At 38.3% G+C, this 15789-nt stretch overlaps 1 protein-coding gene across 1 annotated transcript; it reads right to left on the reverse strand.

Annotated features, from left to right (window-relative positions):
- Positions 1 to 1839: 1839 nt before the first annotated feature.
- tekt2 (tektin 2 (testicular)) lies at positions 1840 to 13455 on the reverse strand. The gene is made up of 10 exons (XM_083544368.1): positions 13295 to 13455; positions 10693 to 10850; positions 10491 to 10616; positions 8247 to 8452; positions 8003 to 8146; positions 5894 to 6008; positions 5686 to 5793; positions 5455 to 5598; positions 5270 to 5349; positions 1840 to 3120 (listed from the first exon to the last, which is right to left on the reverse strand). Exons 2-10 carry the CDS (start codon positions 10846 to 10848, stop codon positions 2910 to 2912), a joined length of 1290 nt encoding a protein of 429 aa, XP_083400494.1. The 5' UTR covers positions 10849 to 10850; positions 13295 to 13455; the 3' UTR covers positions 1840 to 2909.
- Between the last annotated feature and the right edge of the window lie 2334 nt (positions 13456 to 15789).

A 15789-nucleotide genomic window follows, 5' to 3' on the forward strand; every position in this document is an offset into this window, starting at 1 on the left:
CATCGACCGCATTACTGCAGAAGCTGCACCGATCCGTCTGTCAATCTCCCGTTCCACCCTTCCCTCACTCGTGAACAAAACCCCAAGATACTTAAACTCCTCCACTTGCGGCAGGAACTCCCCACCAACCTGAAGTGGGCAAGCCACCCTTTTCCGACTGAGGACCATGGCCTCGGATTTGGAGGTGCTGATTCTCATCCCAGCCGCTTCACACTCGGCTGCAAACCGTCCCAGTGCATGCTGAAGGTCCTGGTCTGATGAAGCCAACACGACAACATCATCTGCAAAGAGCAAAGACGAAATCGTGTCGTCACCAAACCGGACACCCTCCGACCCCTGGCTGCGCCTAGAAATTCTGTCCATAAAAATTATGAACAGAACCGGTGACAAAGGGCAGCCCTGCCGGAGTCCAACATGCACCGGGAACAAGTCTGACTTACTGCCGGCAATGCGAACCAAGCTCCTGCTTCGGTCATACAGGGACCGGACAGCCCTTAGTAAAGGGCCCCCGACCCCATACTCCCGGAGCACCCTCCACAGGCCGCCGCGAGGGACACAGTCGAATGCCTTTTCCAAATCCACAAAGCACATGTGGACTGGTTGGGCAAACTCCCATGAACCCTCCAGCACCCTGTAGAGGGTATAGAGCTGGTCCAGTGTTCCACGGCCTGGACGAAAACCACATTGTTCCTCCTGAATCCGAGGTTCTACTATCGGCCGTATTCTCCTCTCCAGTACCCTGGCATAGACTTTCCCAGGTAGGCTGAGAAGTGTGATCCCCCTATAGTTGGAACACACCCTCCGGTCCCCCTTCTTAAAAAGAGGGACCACCACCCCGGTCTGCCATTCCAGAGGCACTGTCCCCGACCGCCACGCGATGCTGCAGAGGCGTGTCAGCCAAGACAGCCCCACAACATCCAGAGACTTGAGGTACTCAGGGCGGATCTCATCCACCCCCGGTGCCCTGCCACCGAGGAGTTTCTTTACTACCTCGGTGACTTCAGCTTGGGTGATGGACGAGTCCGCCTCTGAGCCCTCAGCCTCTGCTTCCTCAATGGAAGACGTGACGGCGGGATTGAGGAGATCCTCGAAGTATTCCTTCCACCGTCCAACGACATCCCCAGTTGAGGTCAACAGCTCCCCACCTCTACTGTAAACAGCATTGGTGGGGCACTGCTTTCCCCTCCTGAGGCGCCGGACGGTTTGCCAGAATCTCTTCGAGGCCAGCCGATAGTCCTTCTCCATGGCCTCACCGAGCTCCTCCCAGGCCCGAGTTTTTGCCTCGATAACCACCCGGGCTGCAGTTCGCTTGGCCTGCCGGTACCCGTCAGCTGCCTCAGGAGTCCCACAAGCCAACCAGGCCAGGTAGGACTCCTTCTTCAGCTTGACGGCATCCCTTACTTCCGGTTTCCACCACCGGGTTCGGGGATTGCCGCCTCGACAGGCACCGGAGACCTTACTGCCACAGCTCCGAGCGGCCGCTTCGACAATGGAGGTGGAGAACATGGTCCACTCGGACTCAATATCTCCGGCCTCCCTCGGGATCTGGTCAAAGCTCTGCCGGAGGTGGGAGTTGAAGATCTCTCTGACAGGAGGCTCGGCCAAACGTTCCCAGCAGACCCTCACAGTACGCTTGGGTCTGCCGAGTCTGTCCAGCTTCCTCCCCCGCCATCGGATCCAACTCACCACCAGGTGGTGATCAGTTGACAGCTCCGCCCCTCTCTTTACCCGAGTGTCCAAGACATACGGCCGCAGGTCAGATGAAACGACCACAAAGTCGATCATCGACCTGCGGCCTAGGGTGTCCTGGTGATCAGGAATGTGTCTGTTCTTAGTCATGATCACATCACTGACTCCCTCTGTCTCATTCAAGTTACACCCCCAGACTTCTTGTTGCCTTCTGCCCTGCTCGTTGTTCGCTTCGTAAACTAGTGTGTTTGAGAGCCAGGAAATGATACACCAGTGGTAAATCGAAAAAGCCTCGTTATGACAAGAAATATGTTGATGGACTGAAAACGCAATGAGAAGAAAAAATATTGGTCACGTCACCAAATGGATTAAAACTAAATTAACGAGTCTGGTTTGAACATGTAAAAAGTAGAAAGTACAGATGTTTGTTTAAAAAATGTAATGAGTAAAAGTTAAAAGTTGTTCGAAAAATAAATAGTGAAGTAAAGTACCAATACCAGAAAAATATATTAAGTACAGTAACAAAGTATCAGTACTTAATTTCTTCCCTCCTTTGTAATGGGACTGAATATAACTATACTGGAATGGATTGGAAAACACTGCTGAGGTACAATTGGAATAGAACACTCCAGATTCCATGTAGTTATAAGATATTGTGAACTGTCCAGGGTTGTCTTTTAGAAAGGTAAAGAAAGAAATGTGCTTTATACTTTTCACATGTACTGTGACAAATTTTTTCTTCACATATGCCAGCGATGTTAGGACGATGTGGTCAAAGAGCGCAGTGTCAGCCATGTTAAAACATACAAAGATTAACAGAGGGTTAAGGGCGTTGCTCAAGGACCCAAAAGAATGGCAGCTTGGTGATATCACAGCTTAAACCACTGACCTTCAGGTCAGTAACCCAGAACCTTAACCACTGAGCTCCCACTTCCCTCTTTTTAAGTGCATTCTCCAAATGAAATTGCTAATAGGTGCAAAATAAAACTCATTCTGATTCTCATAACGTACCTGATATCTTCAGATAGCATTGCAAACAAATGGACAAATGGAAAAGTGGAAAAAAAACCCATATTGTGATACCTATCACACAAAACACAAGGAAAGGAAACACAACAAATTAATGCACTCTACACATGGACAGGCGAGAAGAGAAGGAGGCATTAGCTTCTATTGAATTGATTGTGGAAGAACGTGAAAAAATGCATAGGACAACGGTCTTAGGCAAAGTCTTTGTATTTTGGGTAATGCTTGTGCATGCCACTGGAGTTGGTAAGAGGCAACACGGCTAATGGTTTGGATTTGATCGGAGCTGAGTTCAGGCGCTGGCGTGTTTGCATGCTCCGCTGCTCGACAGAGAGTGCTTCTTGTTTATGGGTGAGGTCCGCAAGCATCCGAGCTTCGTGTAGTTGCAAAACCTGCAATGAGTCCCTGGTAAACAGGAGAGAGAGAACAGATGCTCAATTTCTTAACGAAATCTGGGTTTCTGTGCAGTAGCAGGATGTAATAATATTTCAGCATGGATTATCAGATGCTTTTCTGTTAAGATACATGCACATTTAGCTAGGTTTATATTTCCCGATTTCTGAACTAAATCTACAGTGTCTGAAAAGTACTTATTATTATTATTATTATTATTATATTAAGTTTTTAATTTCAGGTGGAAAATGGCATTAACATTGAAGGCCATGGTGGATGTACTCTCATTGGTTCCTGACTTTTGGACACCTTGTGGGCTATTTGTGAAGTAAAAGCTAAAAAATGTAATGCTTTTCTGTTAGATACATACACACGTCAAATTTGCTTCTTGTTAGCAAATATTTGGTTTATAGTGAACGGCAAATAAAGCTCAGCTGTTTTTCTATGCCGCTTTATGATAGCTTCATGGCAATTGTAATGTTATGATGTATATTTTTTGCGGCATTTGGCAGACGCCCTTATCCAGAGCGACTTACAACTGAGCAGGGGAGGGTTTTTAGGGCTTTTGCTCAAGGGCCCAGCAATTTTCCCAACATTCAAATGATGCATTCAAATGTATATATTATTGCATATTGCTATATATAGAAGTGTCAAGTCTAGAATATTTGTTATGTATTTCTACATTTAAGTCTGTGACGATATGAGAAAAATATGTCAGTTTTGTATGTTCAAAGGCTTTACTAGATTATGGCACCTTCACGCAAATTAATAAGGTACAGTATATATAAATATATACAATATATGTGTAATTTCATGGTGTCACCATGAAAAAAATAGTTCCTTTGCCTCCTAAATTTAAATGTAGATAATAATTAGTATTATGGCATTTTTTCTGTCTTTTTCTATATTACTTGTTATATAGATAATAAAATATTGTCATCTGCTTTTTTAATGCTTTAATACGGGGGTGGCCAACCCGCAGCTTAATTTATCACCTGAAATCCAAACATCCCGATTGCCATTCTAAATATGAGAAGAATGCGGCGCAGAAAAGTAAAGTCAATCCGAGCATGCGCACTCCGTCTGTAGAGGACGTTTTTGAAAAGGCAGGAAAGTTTTCCAGTAATGGTGCCAAGGCAAAAGGCATAACACAAAAAATTATAGATTTCATTGCCTTTTGAATTGAATTTTCATTTCGGTGCGTCCCTAAAATATTATCGTTGGTGTGGCCCTCTGACACAATTCAGGTTTCTCATGTGGCCCCTTGTAAAAATTAATTGCCCACCCCTGCGGTATATTCATCTCACGCACATGTGCATTTGACGAAAATGGCGTATTAAACTCAAGCGAAATGAACACGCACATAAAAAAAAAAAAAAAAAACACAGACTTTGTGTTGTCTACCCTGAAACACGTGAAATCAAAGCACCGATCTGTTCTGACTGACACCCATGTGAAAGAATTGCTTCGAGTGGCAACAACAGAATACGATCCAGATTTGAAGGGGATTGTTCAAGGCAAGGAATGCCAAAAGTCCCACTAAGTAACATGCATAGTAAAAGAAAAACGCTATTGTAAATTATTATATTTTTGTTTGTGGACTTGGTTGAACTAAGAGTTTGTGTGTGTGAGACAGTGCACACAATGTTCATTGTTGAAAATGAATGGCCTGTGGTCTTAGAACTGTAGGAGTCAATTTCTGTCATTATCGTGTTGGTGTGTGACATTTACAATAAATCTGGCTGAGCAGAGGTGTGTGTGTGTGTGTGTGTGTGTGTGTGTGTGTGTGTGTGTGTGTGTGTGTGTGTGTGTGTGTGTGTGTAAGAGGAAGGGATGGGTGATGTTCATGTGTGCCCATGTGTATGATGTGGCTCTTTGCGGTAACACAGTAAAAAATGTGGCTCTTGGTCTCTGACTGGTTGGCCACCCCTGCTTTAACACTTTTTTAATGCTTGTCATACTTATCCCAGCGATGTTAGCGAGCTGGGGTCAGAGTGCATGGTCGGCCATGATACAGTCCACCAGTCCCCCAAACATGCATTTGCCTTATAGGATTTCGTGACATATTTAACATGCCTATTTGAGCTAAACATTTACCAACTAACCAAATGATTTATAGGAAAACACAATATATAGTAGATTTGGGACAAGAGGGACTCACTGAGTCTGCGCGAGCTTCTGTTTCAGAGCCAGAATAGAAGACGAAAGCCCTTTGGTCTCCTCCACCAACCCGTACTGCACCTGCAAAAAGAGAGCATTCAAGTGAACCGGAGACCTGCAAACATTACAACTGTTGAATAAACGGATGGAAAAAAAGAACACCTGAATTCCGACATGAATGTTTACCTCGTCTCTGCATAGGTCCATGCCTGGCCTCCTGGTCCTATACTCCAAACGAGTGTGCACCAGTTTAAGTGGAGCCATCTTAGATTGCACATCCCTCTCCAGTCTGATGATGTCTTCCTTCAGCTCGTTAATCTCATCCTGAATCTGTCAGACAGAACACAATGAATCATGTTTACTTGAATCAAAATCACCAGTAAGACAAGGCTGAAATGGACACCAAAGTCAGTTTACAGCTTTTATCTGCCACTGAAGCTCTTGGTGAGCCTGCTCCAGCTGATGAGTGCGCTTCCGGAAGGCGAAACGTGTCGCCATGCGTTGCGAATTCAATTCATTTTGCGCCTGTGGAAAAAAGAATGCGGGAATAGGAATTAAAACGGGTCTAAAGAGTACAGTATATGGAAGACATGCGAGACAACATACTATACCTTCAGCTACATACCTGTGCTATAGTGATATTGATATTCTCTCTCAGATCAAGTGAAGCCTGCATTTCCTCCTGGGCATGGGTTATATTACGCTGGCTGAATTGTATCCACTGCTCAGGGGTTGTGGAACTGCAACCGTAAACGTAGAAGAAACAAGCAGGGCCATTTACTTGATAGAAAAATTCTAGATTTTTTTTTGTCACAATCATTTTGTCTGTTATAAGGTCTGACACATACAAAGATTCAAATGCTCAAATACTCAATTATCAGTGGTTAAGATGTTGGAGTCCTTATCCAGAGAGATCTCCATCAATGAATACATCAACTGGTTAATTTTGCTTGCAGACTTACCAGGATACCGTCAGCCTAAATCTCTTGAGGAATTACAGCACAATCCATTATTTAAGTACATAAAACAAACAAGGAAAAATATGTTTAACTAGTTAAAGTGTTTCAGGAAGTGACCCGTGGTTTGAAGCCAGTGACTCAGCTGTTCAAACAGGAAGTTCATTCCCCTTGATGACAGAACGGAATAAAGTTTAATGTAAACCAAGACCAACATCAAGAAGCTATTGCTGGGCCCTTGAGCAAGGCCCTTAACCCTTCAAATGCTCAGTTCTATAACAAGAGATAATGAGTTAAAGTCAGTCTGGAAACTACTACATCTTACATGAATATTATATTACTGTATATATATTTATTATTATATATTATTATAAATTATATCAATGCTTGTAATCATACAGCAGCTTCCTCTATTTTGAGAGCCAAATATAAAGTTTGAGACACAAACTGTCCCATTTTCAAGCAAAGAGCTCTCAAACTCAAAATCAAACTTTCTGCCTTTGAACACTATACACACCTGTACTTACTGTCTAAGTTTTAAATTGCATTAGCATTTGCTGGAGAAAGTTTTTGTTTGGTTGGAGCCAAAAAAAAAAAAGTGCATATGCATTTACTAAAAGTTTGTAATGACCATATTAGTTGAATCTGAAGAACTCCAAATGCAAAAACCCAAGAACATCAAAGGATTTAGAAATATACTACATAGAATAGGGGTCCTCAACCACCGGGCCACAGACCAATACCTTTTGGTTGGCAATGGATCTTTTGGAACCAGGTCAGATTTGATGTCCATTTTATTGAATTTTATGATATGCGGATTCACATTTTTTTTTTTTCCTAGGTATCGATAAGTTCCACTGATAATTGCATTATGATGAGTTTAGTTATATTTTCATTATATATGCAATAATTAAATTATGGGTTCGTGTAATATGTATGATAGTTATATAATATTCCAACACAGTCTAAAGGCATTTCGTTATATAGTCACAAAATTTATGTATTGATTCATGTTCATGGACACGAATTTCCCTCTTTTTTTGTGCCACTCAGCACGACTGAACCCGTCTGGCACTGTCTCCATAGCAACGGAGGCAAAGGATCATGGGTAATGCTAACAGAAATGCCAAAGGTAATCTGTTTTCTTTGTTTTTATCAGAGACTAAGGCAGAAAATATGCAGTTAGGGTAAGGGTCAGGGTTATACTATAATAAATGTGTGTCTTTAATTAATTGAGTCTCCTTAATTAACCAGGAGAAATATTTACTGTATTTTGACTGGAAAGAACCACTGACGGTGGTTTATAATAGAAAGTGGCTTACAGAATATAAAGCAATAAAAACAAGGATATAAAATCTTTTGCTTAAATGTTGAGTAATAGTGCATGAAGATTAAAAAATCAATAACAAATGAGGCAGAGGCCAAAAATACTTCACATTGAAATGCATTACATAGAATGTCGTCCTCGGTGACAGGAAAAAAAGAGGGAATGCTATTTCCCCAAAACCCTACCAAAAAGGTTTGGGACCACTGACAAAAATTTCACAAAACTGACAAAAATATATTTGCTTTGCATATGCAGTTCTGGAGAGTTACTTTGTAGATTTGATCAGACCTCATATCTTTACCGTTACAGCACATATCTAGTAACTTAATCATAATAGACAATACTGTAAAGTCTTATTAAGTAAATAAATCGTTATTAAGATCCTGCAATATGTCAAATGTTGCCTGTAGGAATGAGATACCTAAAAAGGAACAGTAAAAGCTAAGCTCACCCAGGAGGAACTCTGGTGGGATTGGGCTTCAGCGAGATCTCTGGGGACGTTACAGAAAGCGAAAGGCAGGACATGTCTAAATCCAAAGCCTCCGTCTTGTGCTGGAGGTCAAGAGTCAGTTGATGACGGGCTTCCTGCAGCAAACTGAACACAGCATAAAGGACTGTACTTCTATGTGTGTGGACATTTCTTTAATATTTCTCATTCTGTTTTGTTTATCTTTACCCATTTCCAATTTTCTTACCAAAGGTGTTTGAAGGCATGGTCGATACATTGCTGCAGGATCTGTTGTGCTTTATTGATCACCTCCAGCTCCTTCTTTAGCTCCGCTTCCACTGGGTCACTAACCAGCTCATTTCCCTGACGACTCTCCCTCAAGGTCAAACACTCATTGGTGACCTCAAGCGGCAACAATGTGGCTGCAAGAGCATGCTCTGCTGCATCCTTAGACTAGAAACAGATGTTTGACTATTTTTACCTTGAGCAGATAAAGCCATTTTTAACATGGACATGGTCACAGACCATATTTAAGTCGAGGTGATCAAAACTGGTGGTGTTTATCTTAAAGTCGAATTCACTTGTATGAATGGAAATACACACGATGCCTCTCAAAGTCCCAAAACAAGTCGATATACCAACTGTGAGACTTTCTTGTATATTGTCTGTACTTCTAGTTGACTGTGTGTGTGTAGAACGATGTGTGTACTTTTGCCATCTCTGACAATAACTATTGATATTATGGATGTTGACATTATACAAATAGATTACCTCAGGCAATAAATGATTGCCCTGAGACTGGCTGATCACATGTCAATAACCTATCCAGTAACCTGCAACATATTGTGTGATGCAACACTTGGGGTAGGGGCTTAATGAAGTCCAGACACTCCCCCACCTGACGAACGAGTTACATCCCGAACGACCGTTTGTACCATGAATTTGTTCGTGAGTTGTTACTGCGTTCGTTATTGACTACGCATATCTCCTAATTGATTTGATAAACAATCAAATATACTAAAACAAATCAAAATACTGTATACAATATTTTGTATTAAGTAATACAAAAAAAAAATACAAATTATTACAATAAAAGATTCTCTTAAAAAAAAATGTGGACCTAGTCAAGTGCTATTTATGTAGATTTGTTACGTTCGATGACTAACTCGTGGCGGTTCTCCTCCGTTTTGAATTTTTTTGACTCCGAAAAAATTTCACTTTGAGGACAGGTTTGTTCGTATCCAAGAAGGTTCGTGAAGCGAATGTTTGTAAAGTGGGGAGCGTCATATCATTTAACAAATACAATTGAAAAAATGCTTCCACAACAATATGAATGGATTTCTTAGCCCTGGAGCAACATTACACAGTTATGGTCTGTCTTAAAGTCATCTTTATGTGTAATTAAGGGAAAGTCTTGGGCTATTGTGGAATTCCAAAACGTGCATGAGACTAAGGGGGAAATGACTCAGGGGAAGAATAGGAACCTGATTCAGGTTTAATTTATAGTTGCTTGTTAGGCTGCATAGCCCTTTTATCGTCTGAGCCATGCTAACAGATTTTAAAATATACAGGCTATAAAATGTCATTATATAATGAATAATGATCACTCAGAGAATCAAAGAATCACTCAGAAACCTGCACAATTATTTAGCATTTTGAATTTGACTACACTCCCATTTTAAACATTGACTGGAATCCCATTATTGCTGGCTTACTACTTATGGCGGTCATGTCTACTGACATAATATATAATCAGGAAGGAAGTAAATGTAATTCATAACCGCACTTAAGTAGCTTTTTTTTATGTATCTGTACTTCACTGAAGTATTTTCATTTGACTTTGACTTTTACTCGACAATCCACCAATCAGGGTCGAGCGTGCACTCTTAGCAGAACATTTAGAGAGGAATAAATGATGAAAGAAACTCCTGACTCGAACTCGCTACAACACACGTGGTCTTATTAGCGCAATTTCTTTTTAAGTAGTTAAAAAGAAGGTTTTGGGCTCATGATAATTTAAATAGATATCAATCTGTGTTTGACTCATTAATATCATTCTATTAATAAATTATATTTTTATATAATAATTTGGCAAAGTAAGGAATATGCATGTGTCTTTCAGAAAAAAACCTTTGACAGGCACTGTGTATTTCATAAAAAATTCAATACGTTGCTCCGAGGCAGTGAAAAGCTTTTTTCGAATTGGCTGTGTATGGTTTAATGAAAATACTAGCATAAAAGTTTTATACCATCAAAATTTGAAAGAATAAATTTTTTGAGAGCTGTTCAGAATTAAAAAAACAAGTAAAGATTAATTATATTAAAAAATTTAACTACCAGCTTATGAAAATTCAAGAGAAAAACAATGAAATGATAAAAATGAATAGATTTGGAAAGAAAGTATAGATATAAACATCTCATGCTAATAAAATAAAACTTTTTTTAACTGTCCATGTGCAAAAAAATTGAGCAGTGTTATAACTCTACTCACTAGTGTTAGAGCGTCCATTTCCATATCCAGTTTCTCTGCACAGGCCTCAAGGCTCTTCTTGGAAAGTGTGATGTCATTAATTCGGTCACGGAGCCGACGACTGCTGTCATATTCACCCCACTTTGTCTGAGATGCACAGAGTTATTTAGAAACCTGAACTGTTCTTTATCATTTCGAAATTAACCTCACATTTCCATTTTACCTTATTGGAGGTGTCATTGCACAGAGTCCGGCCCTCCATCCGTATCCCGTGTGATAGATGTCTCTTATATTCGGTAGTGACTGAGATCTCTTTATTGTAGCTTATCCAGTCAGATACAGTGCTGCGGAGGCCTGGCTTCATGCTAAAGGTGGTCATGACTACCGATATAACAAACAAACAAAAACCAGGTAAGATATTAGAAATAACTGATAATAATGCACATGGATTTTTATCGAAATGTTTTTGTACAATCTTCGATCTCACTGGTTTATTTAGTTGCAAAGAATCGTTTTGTACCAGTTTCACAGTTTTAACCTCCTACGACCTGGGTGTCCACATACGTGGACATTGTGCACAATGGTGTCTTTATTGTTTTCTGTAGATACAGACGGAGTGTCCACGTAAGTGACATCATTTTTTTCCAAAAAGAGCTTCATGTTTAAAGAAAATATATGGTCATTATAATTATTGGTTCTTCCTAACCCCAAATAATTGGAAAAAATCTAAAATGCAAGCCAAACCAAAGCTCAGGTCTTAGGAGGTTAAAGAATATCAGGTGACACTAGCAGACACAAACTTCATTTTCCATCAGGCACCACAGCCTACAAAAATAGCCACCCTGGATTCCAACTCCCAACACACATTCAATCACCATCAAACGTATCATTTACACCCGTTCCCAAGTACACACTCGTCACAGCTACAGATTAAAAGGACTCTCATTCATTCAGCTTACTGTGAATAATACAGTCAGCTTACTTTGTTTTGTTTCATATATATTTTAATTCTGGTTTCACGTTTTCGTTATTGTGTTGCCCCGTTTGTTTGACTGACCAACGCTTGTTTTAGGTTTATGATGTTCGGATTACGATGTGGATTTTTCTGCCTGCTTGATGAATAAATATCATCTCAATCTGCATTTTATAACATACATGTTTTTATCATACAAATAGAAATACTTAGATGTTTAATTTGTGACCCCCTGCATAATTCTTTTCCAAGCGTTTCTTTTCCGTATGACATCACAGACAACTTTTTGAGAAAAAAACCACAACAAAAACAAGTCATAATAAAGACTGTTGAGGTTTCACCTATACAAAAAAGAAGCAAGCATAACTGTCAGATTCTTAACAGCATTTCTTTAAACATGCCTATGATCTTTTCACTCAGCTGTATGTGATTATCATTACAATTTCTGGAAGGATAACAGAATTATTCACATTCATCTTTTTCTCCTGCACAGTTTGATGTGTAGAACATGGAGTTTTTTTAAGATCTGTCTGAAACAGAATGTCTGTATTTTCAATGAAATGAACATGTTTTTAACACAGAACAGTTAAGCTCATGTCTAAAGTAAAAGTGACTGCAGATATATTTAATACATTTATATATGAGTTAACATTAATATATCTACATATGTCTAAAGTAGCAATGCCTTCATATTTACTTACATTTTATTTTAATTGTATTGTAGCCTAAATTGCATGCACCTTGTTTTGAGTGTAATAAAAATGAGTAAAAGCATCAAAAATACTATTATATATCTAATACTTTCAGAAGAAAGCAAGAAAGTATGTTATGTAGTATAAATATTAAGTTAATAATTAACATTACATTAAAATGTTCTTATTATTTTATGGTATATATTTGAAAGTTTTTTGTTAAGTATTTTCTTTTAATTTTTATCCTATATATTAAATGTATGAAAGTAATGTGAGTTATGAAAATACATATATATATATGAATAAAATTATACATATAAATATTATATCTGTCAATTGATTCAAAAATATTATCGTTATTAATCACAGGATTGTCTTTGACTTTCATTTGTTCTTAATGTACCTTGAAATTATATTTTTTCATTCTTTAATACTTCAACATGGGCATGGACAAATATGGATGCTTTATGCGAATGTATGTTTATAATTAGTAAAAACCAGACTCAAATATTAGATATTTATTTATGAATATAGACAAAATATCCTTGCAAATGTTTAAAAGTGATTATGGTTTTAAATTACGTTAATCATCGAGACACCAAGCGAAACTTTTGCCATGTTTCCACACGGACGGTTTTATTCGCCGGGTTTGAGAATTGGCGTATCAGTAAAACAAATGTTTAGTGAGTAAAAATTATTTTTGGTTGGAGTTTATAATTTTTAATATTTAATTACAGAAAGAAAGTCTTGCAAAAATTTTATTGCGTTGAAGGTTTTAAATTCGCCACATATATTCATTTATTTATATTTTTTTTATAAAAGAAAATGATCGTACAGAAATGCGAGCTGCACTAATGGCACGTTAATAATATTAGTGCCATTTTTTTCAATTTATTTATTTTTTCAAGGTGAAAGACAATAATATAAAATAATAATATAACATTTTAAATGATAGAAATCTGTAATATAAAATAATTTAGAATAGTTTTGAAGGTGAAAGCTACAGTAGAGGTCCAGTATAAGTAGTTTTGATCGGATCACTCAGAGGACAGAGGAAAAGTATAATTGGATCAGATCTCAGTAAGTAAAGTATCAGAGTTATGTTTTATTGCACCTAACACAATCCAGCTACTTTTAATTCACATTTCAATCTTACTTACCGGAAAATTTTGGGCTGGTATTCACACGCGTCTTTCTCCGAGTGAGGTTTCACTAATACTAATCGCGTCCTGTCTCTAGGCGACGCACATGCAACGTAATACGCGCGTTGCCATGGCAACGGCGCAACGGTGTGACGTTACAGCTGTCAAGGCGCCTCGCGCTGCACATTTCACTGTGTCAGATGTTCTTCACTGAAGTATTTCCATTTGGAAAGAATTTTTCTTGAACTTTAATACATTTCAAAGTCCACGCATCTTTACTAACTTTGGTAAAATCAGAGGTTTACTTTTTTTTTATTTATGAGGATTAAAAACAACTGGTCAAACACGCAGCAATCCACCAATCAGAGTCGAGCGCTTGTTTTGATTGGCTCTTTGTGGAATCTACTGATCACCAACAAAGTTCAGCATCAGTTCATCAGCAAGCAGAACATTTAGAGAGGAAATAAATGATAAAAAAAAAATTGCACAAAATTTCTTTCAAGTAGTTAAAAAGAGGGTTTTGGGCTTGTGATAATTTGAATAGATATCAATCAGTGTTTGACTCATTAATATCATTTTATTAATAGATTACATTATTATATAATAACATGGCAAAGGAAGGAATATGGATGTGTTTTTCAGAAAATGTTTTAACAGGCACTGTATATTTTATACAAAATTAAACAAGTTGCTCTGAGGCAGTGAAAAGCTTTTTTGAATGGGCTGTGTACGGTTTAATAAAAATACTAGCATAGAAATTTTATACCATTAAAATTTGAAAGAATACATTTTTTTGAGAGCTGTTTGGAATAATTAAAAAAAAGCAGGGGACAAGATTCATTATATTAAAAAAATTTGCTACCAGCTTATAAACATTCAAGAGAAAACTAATGAATAAATGATGGAAGCATGATAATTTTCAGAAATGGCAAAAGTACAAACATCTTTAACTCAAGCAGAAGTACAGATACTCATGTTTTAAAAGGTAAAACTGGCTATACTTTTGTATTTAGTGTCACACTGGTACCTCATATCATATAATATGTTTCCAGGCCGAACAACCACCATGTAGAACATAAACAGAAATAAGATCATGATGATGATCAGTAATGTCTCTGTTCTCAATCATGTTCACATCACTGACTCCCTCTGTCTCATCCACGTTAACCCCATACACTTCTTGTTGCCTTCTGCCCTGCTCGTCGTTCGCTTCGTAAACCAGTCTACGTCTGTGGTGTGTGAGAACCAGAAATGATACACCAGCGGTGGATTCAAAAAGCCACGCTATGACAAGAAATCGGTTGATGGACTAAAAATGGTGTGCAATGAGAAAAAAACATCCAAAGTATAAAGTGCAGACATTTGTGTAAAAAATGTAGAGTGAAAATAAAAAGTTGTCTAAAAAATCCATTGTGAAGTAAAGTACTGATACCAAAATCTCCTTAAGTACAGTAACGAAGTATTTATACACTATGTCCCATTTCTGATCATTTAAATAGATATTAATTAGTGTTTGACTCATTAAAATCATTCTATTACTAGATTGGTGTGCAAATAAATTAAACAAAGAGCCTGCAAACTATTGGCCATACAGAGTATGTACATAAAACTGAAAAACTCAAGCAAAAGAAAGGAAGAAACCAGAAGAATGGTAATTACAGATAAAATGAATGATTAGATAAAAAGGAATAAATATACACATGATTGGACAAAAATGAGCATTGTAGGAAACTCATTACATCATCAGGTCCAATCTGCTCTCCCTCCAGGACCTGTGGATGTCCCCTGTCAGGAAATGGACTGAGGAAATTATACAGACTGCACACAGACTGTTCAGTTTTCTATCCATTGGAAAAACAAGAACTGCCAAACTACTAAATAGCTTTTTTTCCTGCCAGCCTCAATGATTCTAATCATCCTCCCATAAACGAACCAATCTTTACTGGACCTTTTTCTACTACACTACTCTACTATCTCCTCTACTTTGTGCAATATCATACCCATGTGTGATTTTTTTTTGTCCTTTTTCTCACTGGGTAATCACTGCACTATAATGTCTCATTCTGTCACAGACAACGTGTACCGTCATCTCTGCTCGGTCATTTAGTGGTTATTAATAAACGTTTGTATTAGTCTATGTCTTGTTCTGTCCCGCATGCTCGATGTTACAGTATATGCCAGAAACCAATTCCTTATATCTCCGTCTGATTCTGACAATAAGAAATGCACATTTTGCAAAAACCTACAGGCCTGAAAGCTTGGCTTTTAAATGTTGGTGTCTAGCAATGGACATGGAGCTTAATCCCACATGTATTGTGTGTCCCACATGTTTTAGACTTTTGAGATCTTCAGGGGTTTTGGATCATTATATGAGTTTCCCAGTGAAATGAAAATAGTGCCACATTTGGTTGTGACCTGCAAACCATAAAATATAACAAAAACAGTATTAATATAATATAATGTAGTAATATACTTATTGAAACAATACTTGAATTTTTATTTTCCAAATGCAA

Source organism: Silurus aristotelis (genome assembly GCF_946808225.1).
Source record: "Silurus aristotelis genome assembly, chromosome: 6".
In the NCBI taxonomy this organism is placed as follows: domain Eukaryota; kingdom Metazoa; phylum Chordata; class Actinopteri; order Siluriformes; family Siluridae; genus Silurus; species Silurus aristotelis.

Bases quoted from the DNA above. Each gene is read 5' to 3' on its own strand.
- tekt2 (XM_083544368.1), bottom strand. From the start codon at position 10,848: ATGACCACCTTTAGCATGAAGCCAGGCCTCCGCAGCACTGTATCTGAC. The intron at 5,794-5,893 runs GTATGTAGCTGA...TTTTTTCCACAG, and splicing joins TCAATATCACTATAGCACAG to GCGCAAAATGAATTGAATTC. The intron at 3,121-5,269 runs GTGAGTCCCTCT...CCTGTTTACCAG, and splicing joins CAGAAGCTCGCGCAGACTCA to GGACTCATTGCAGGTTTTGC.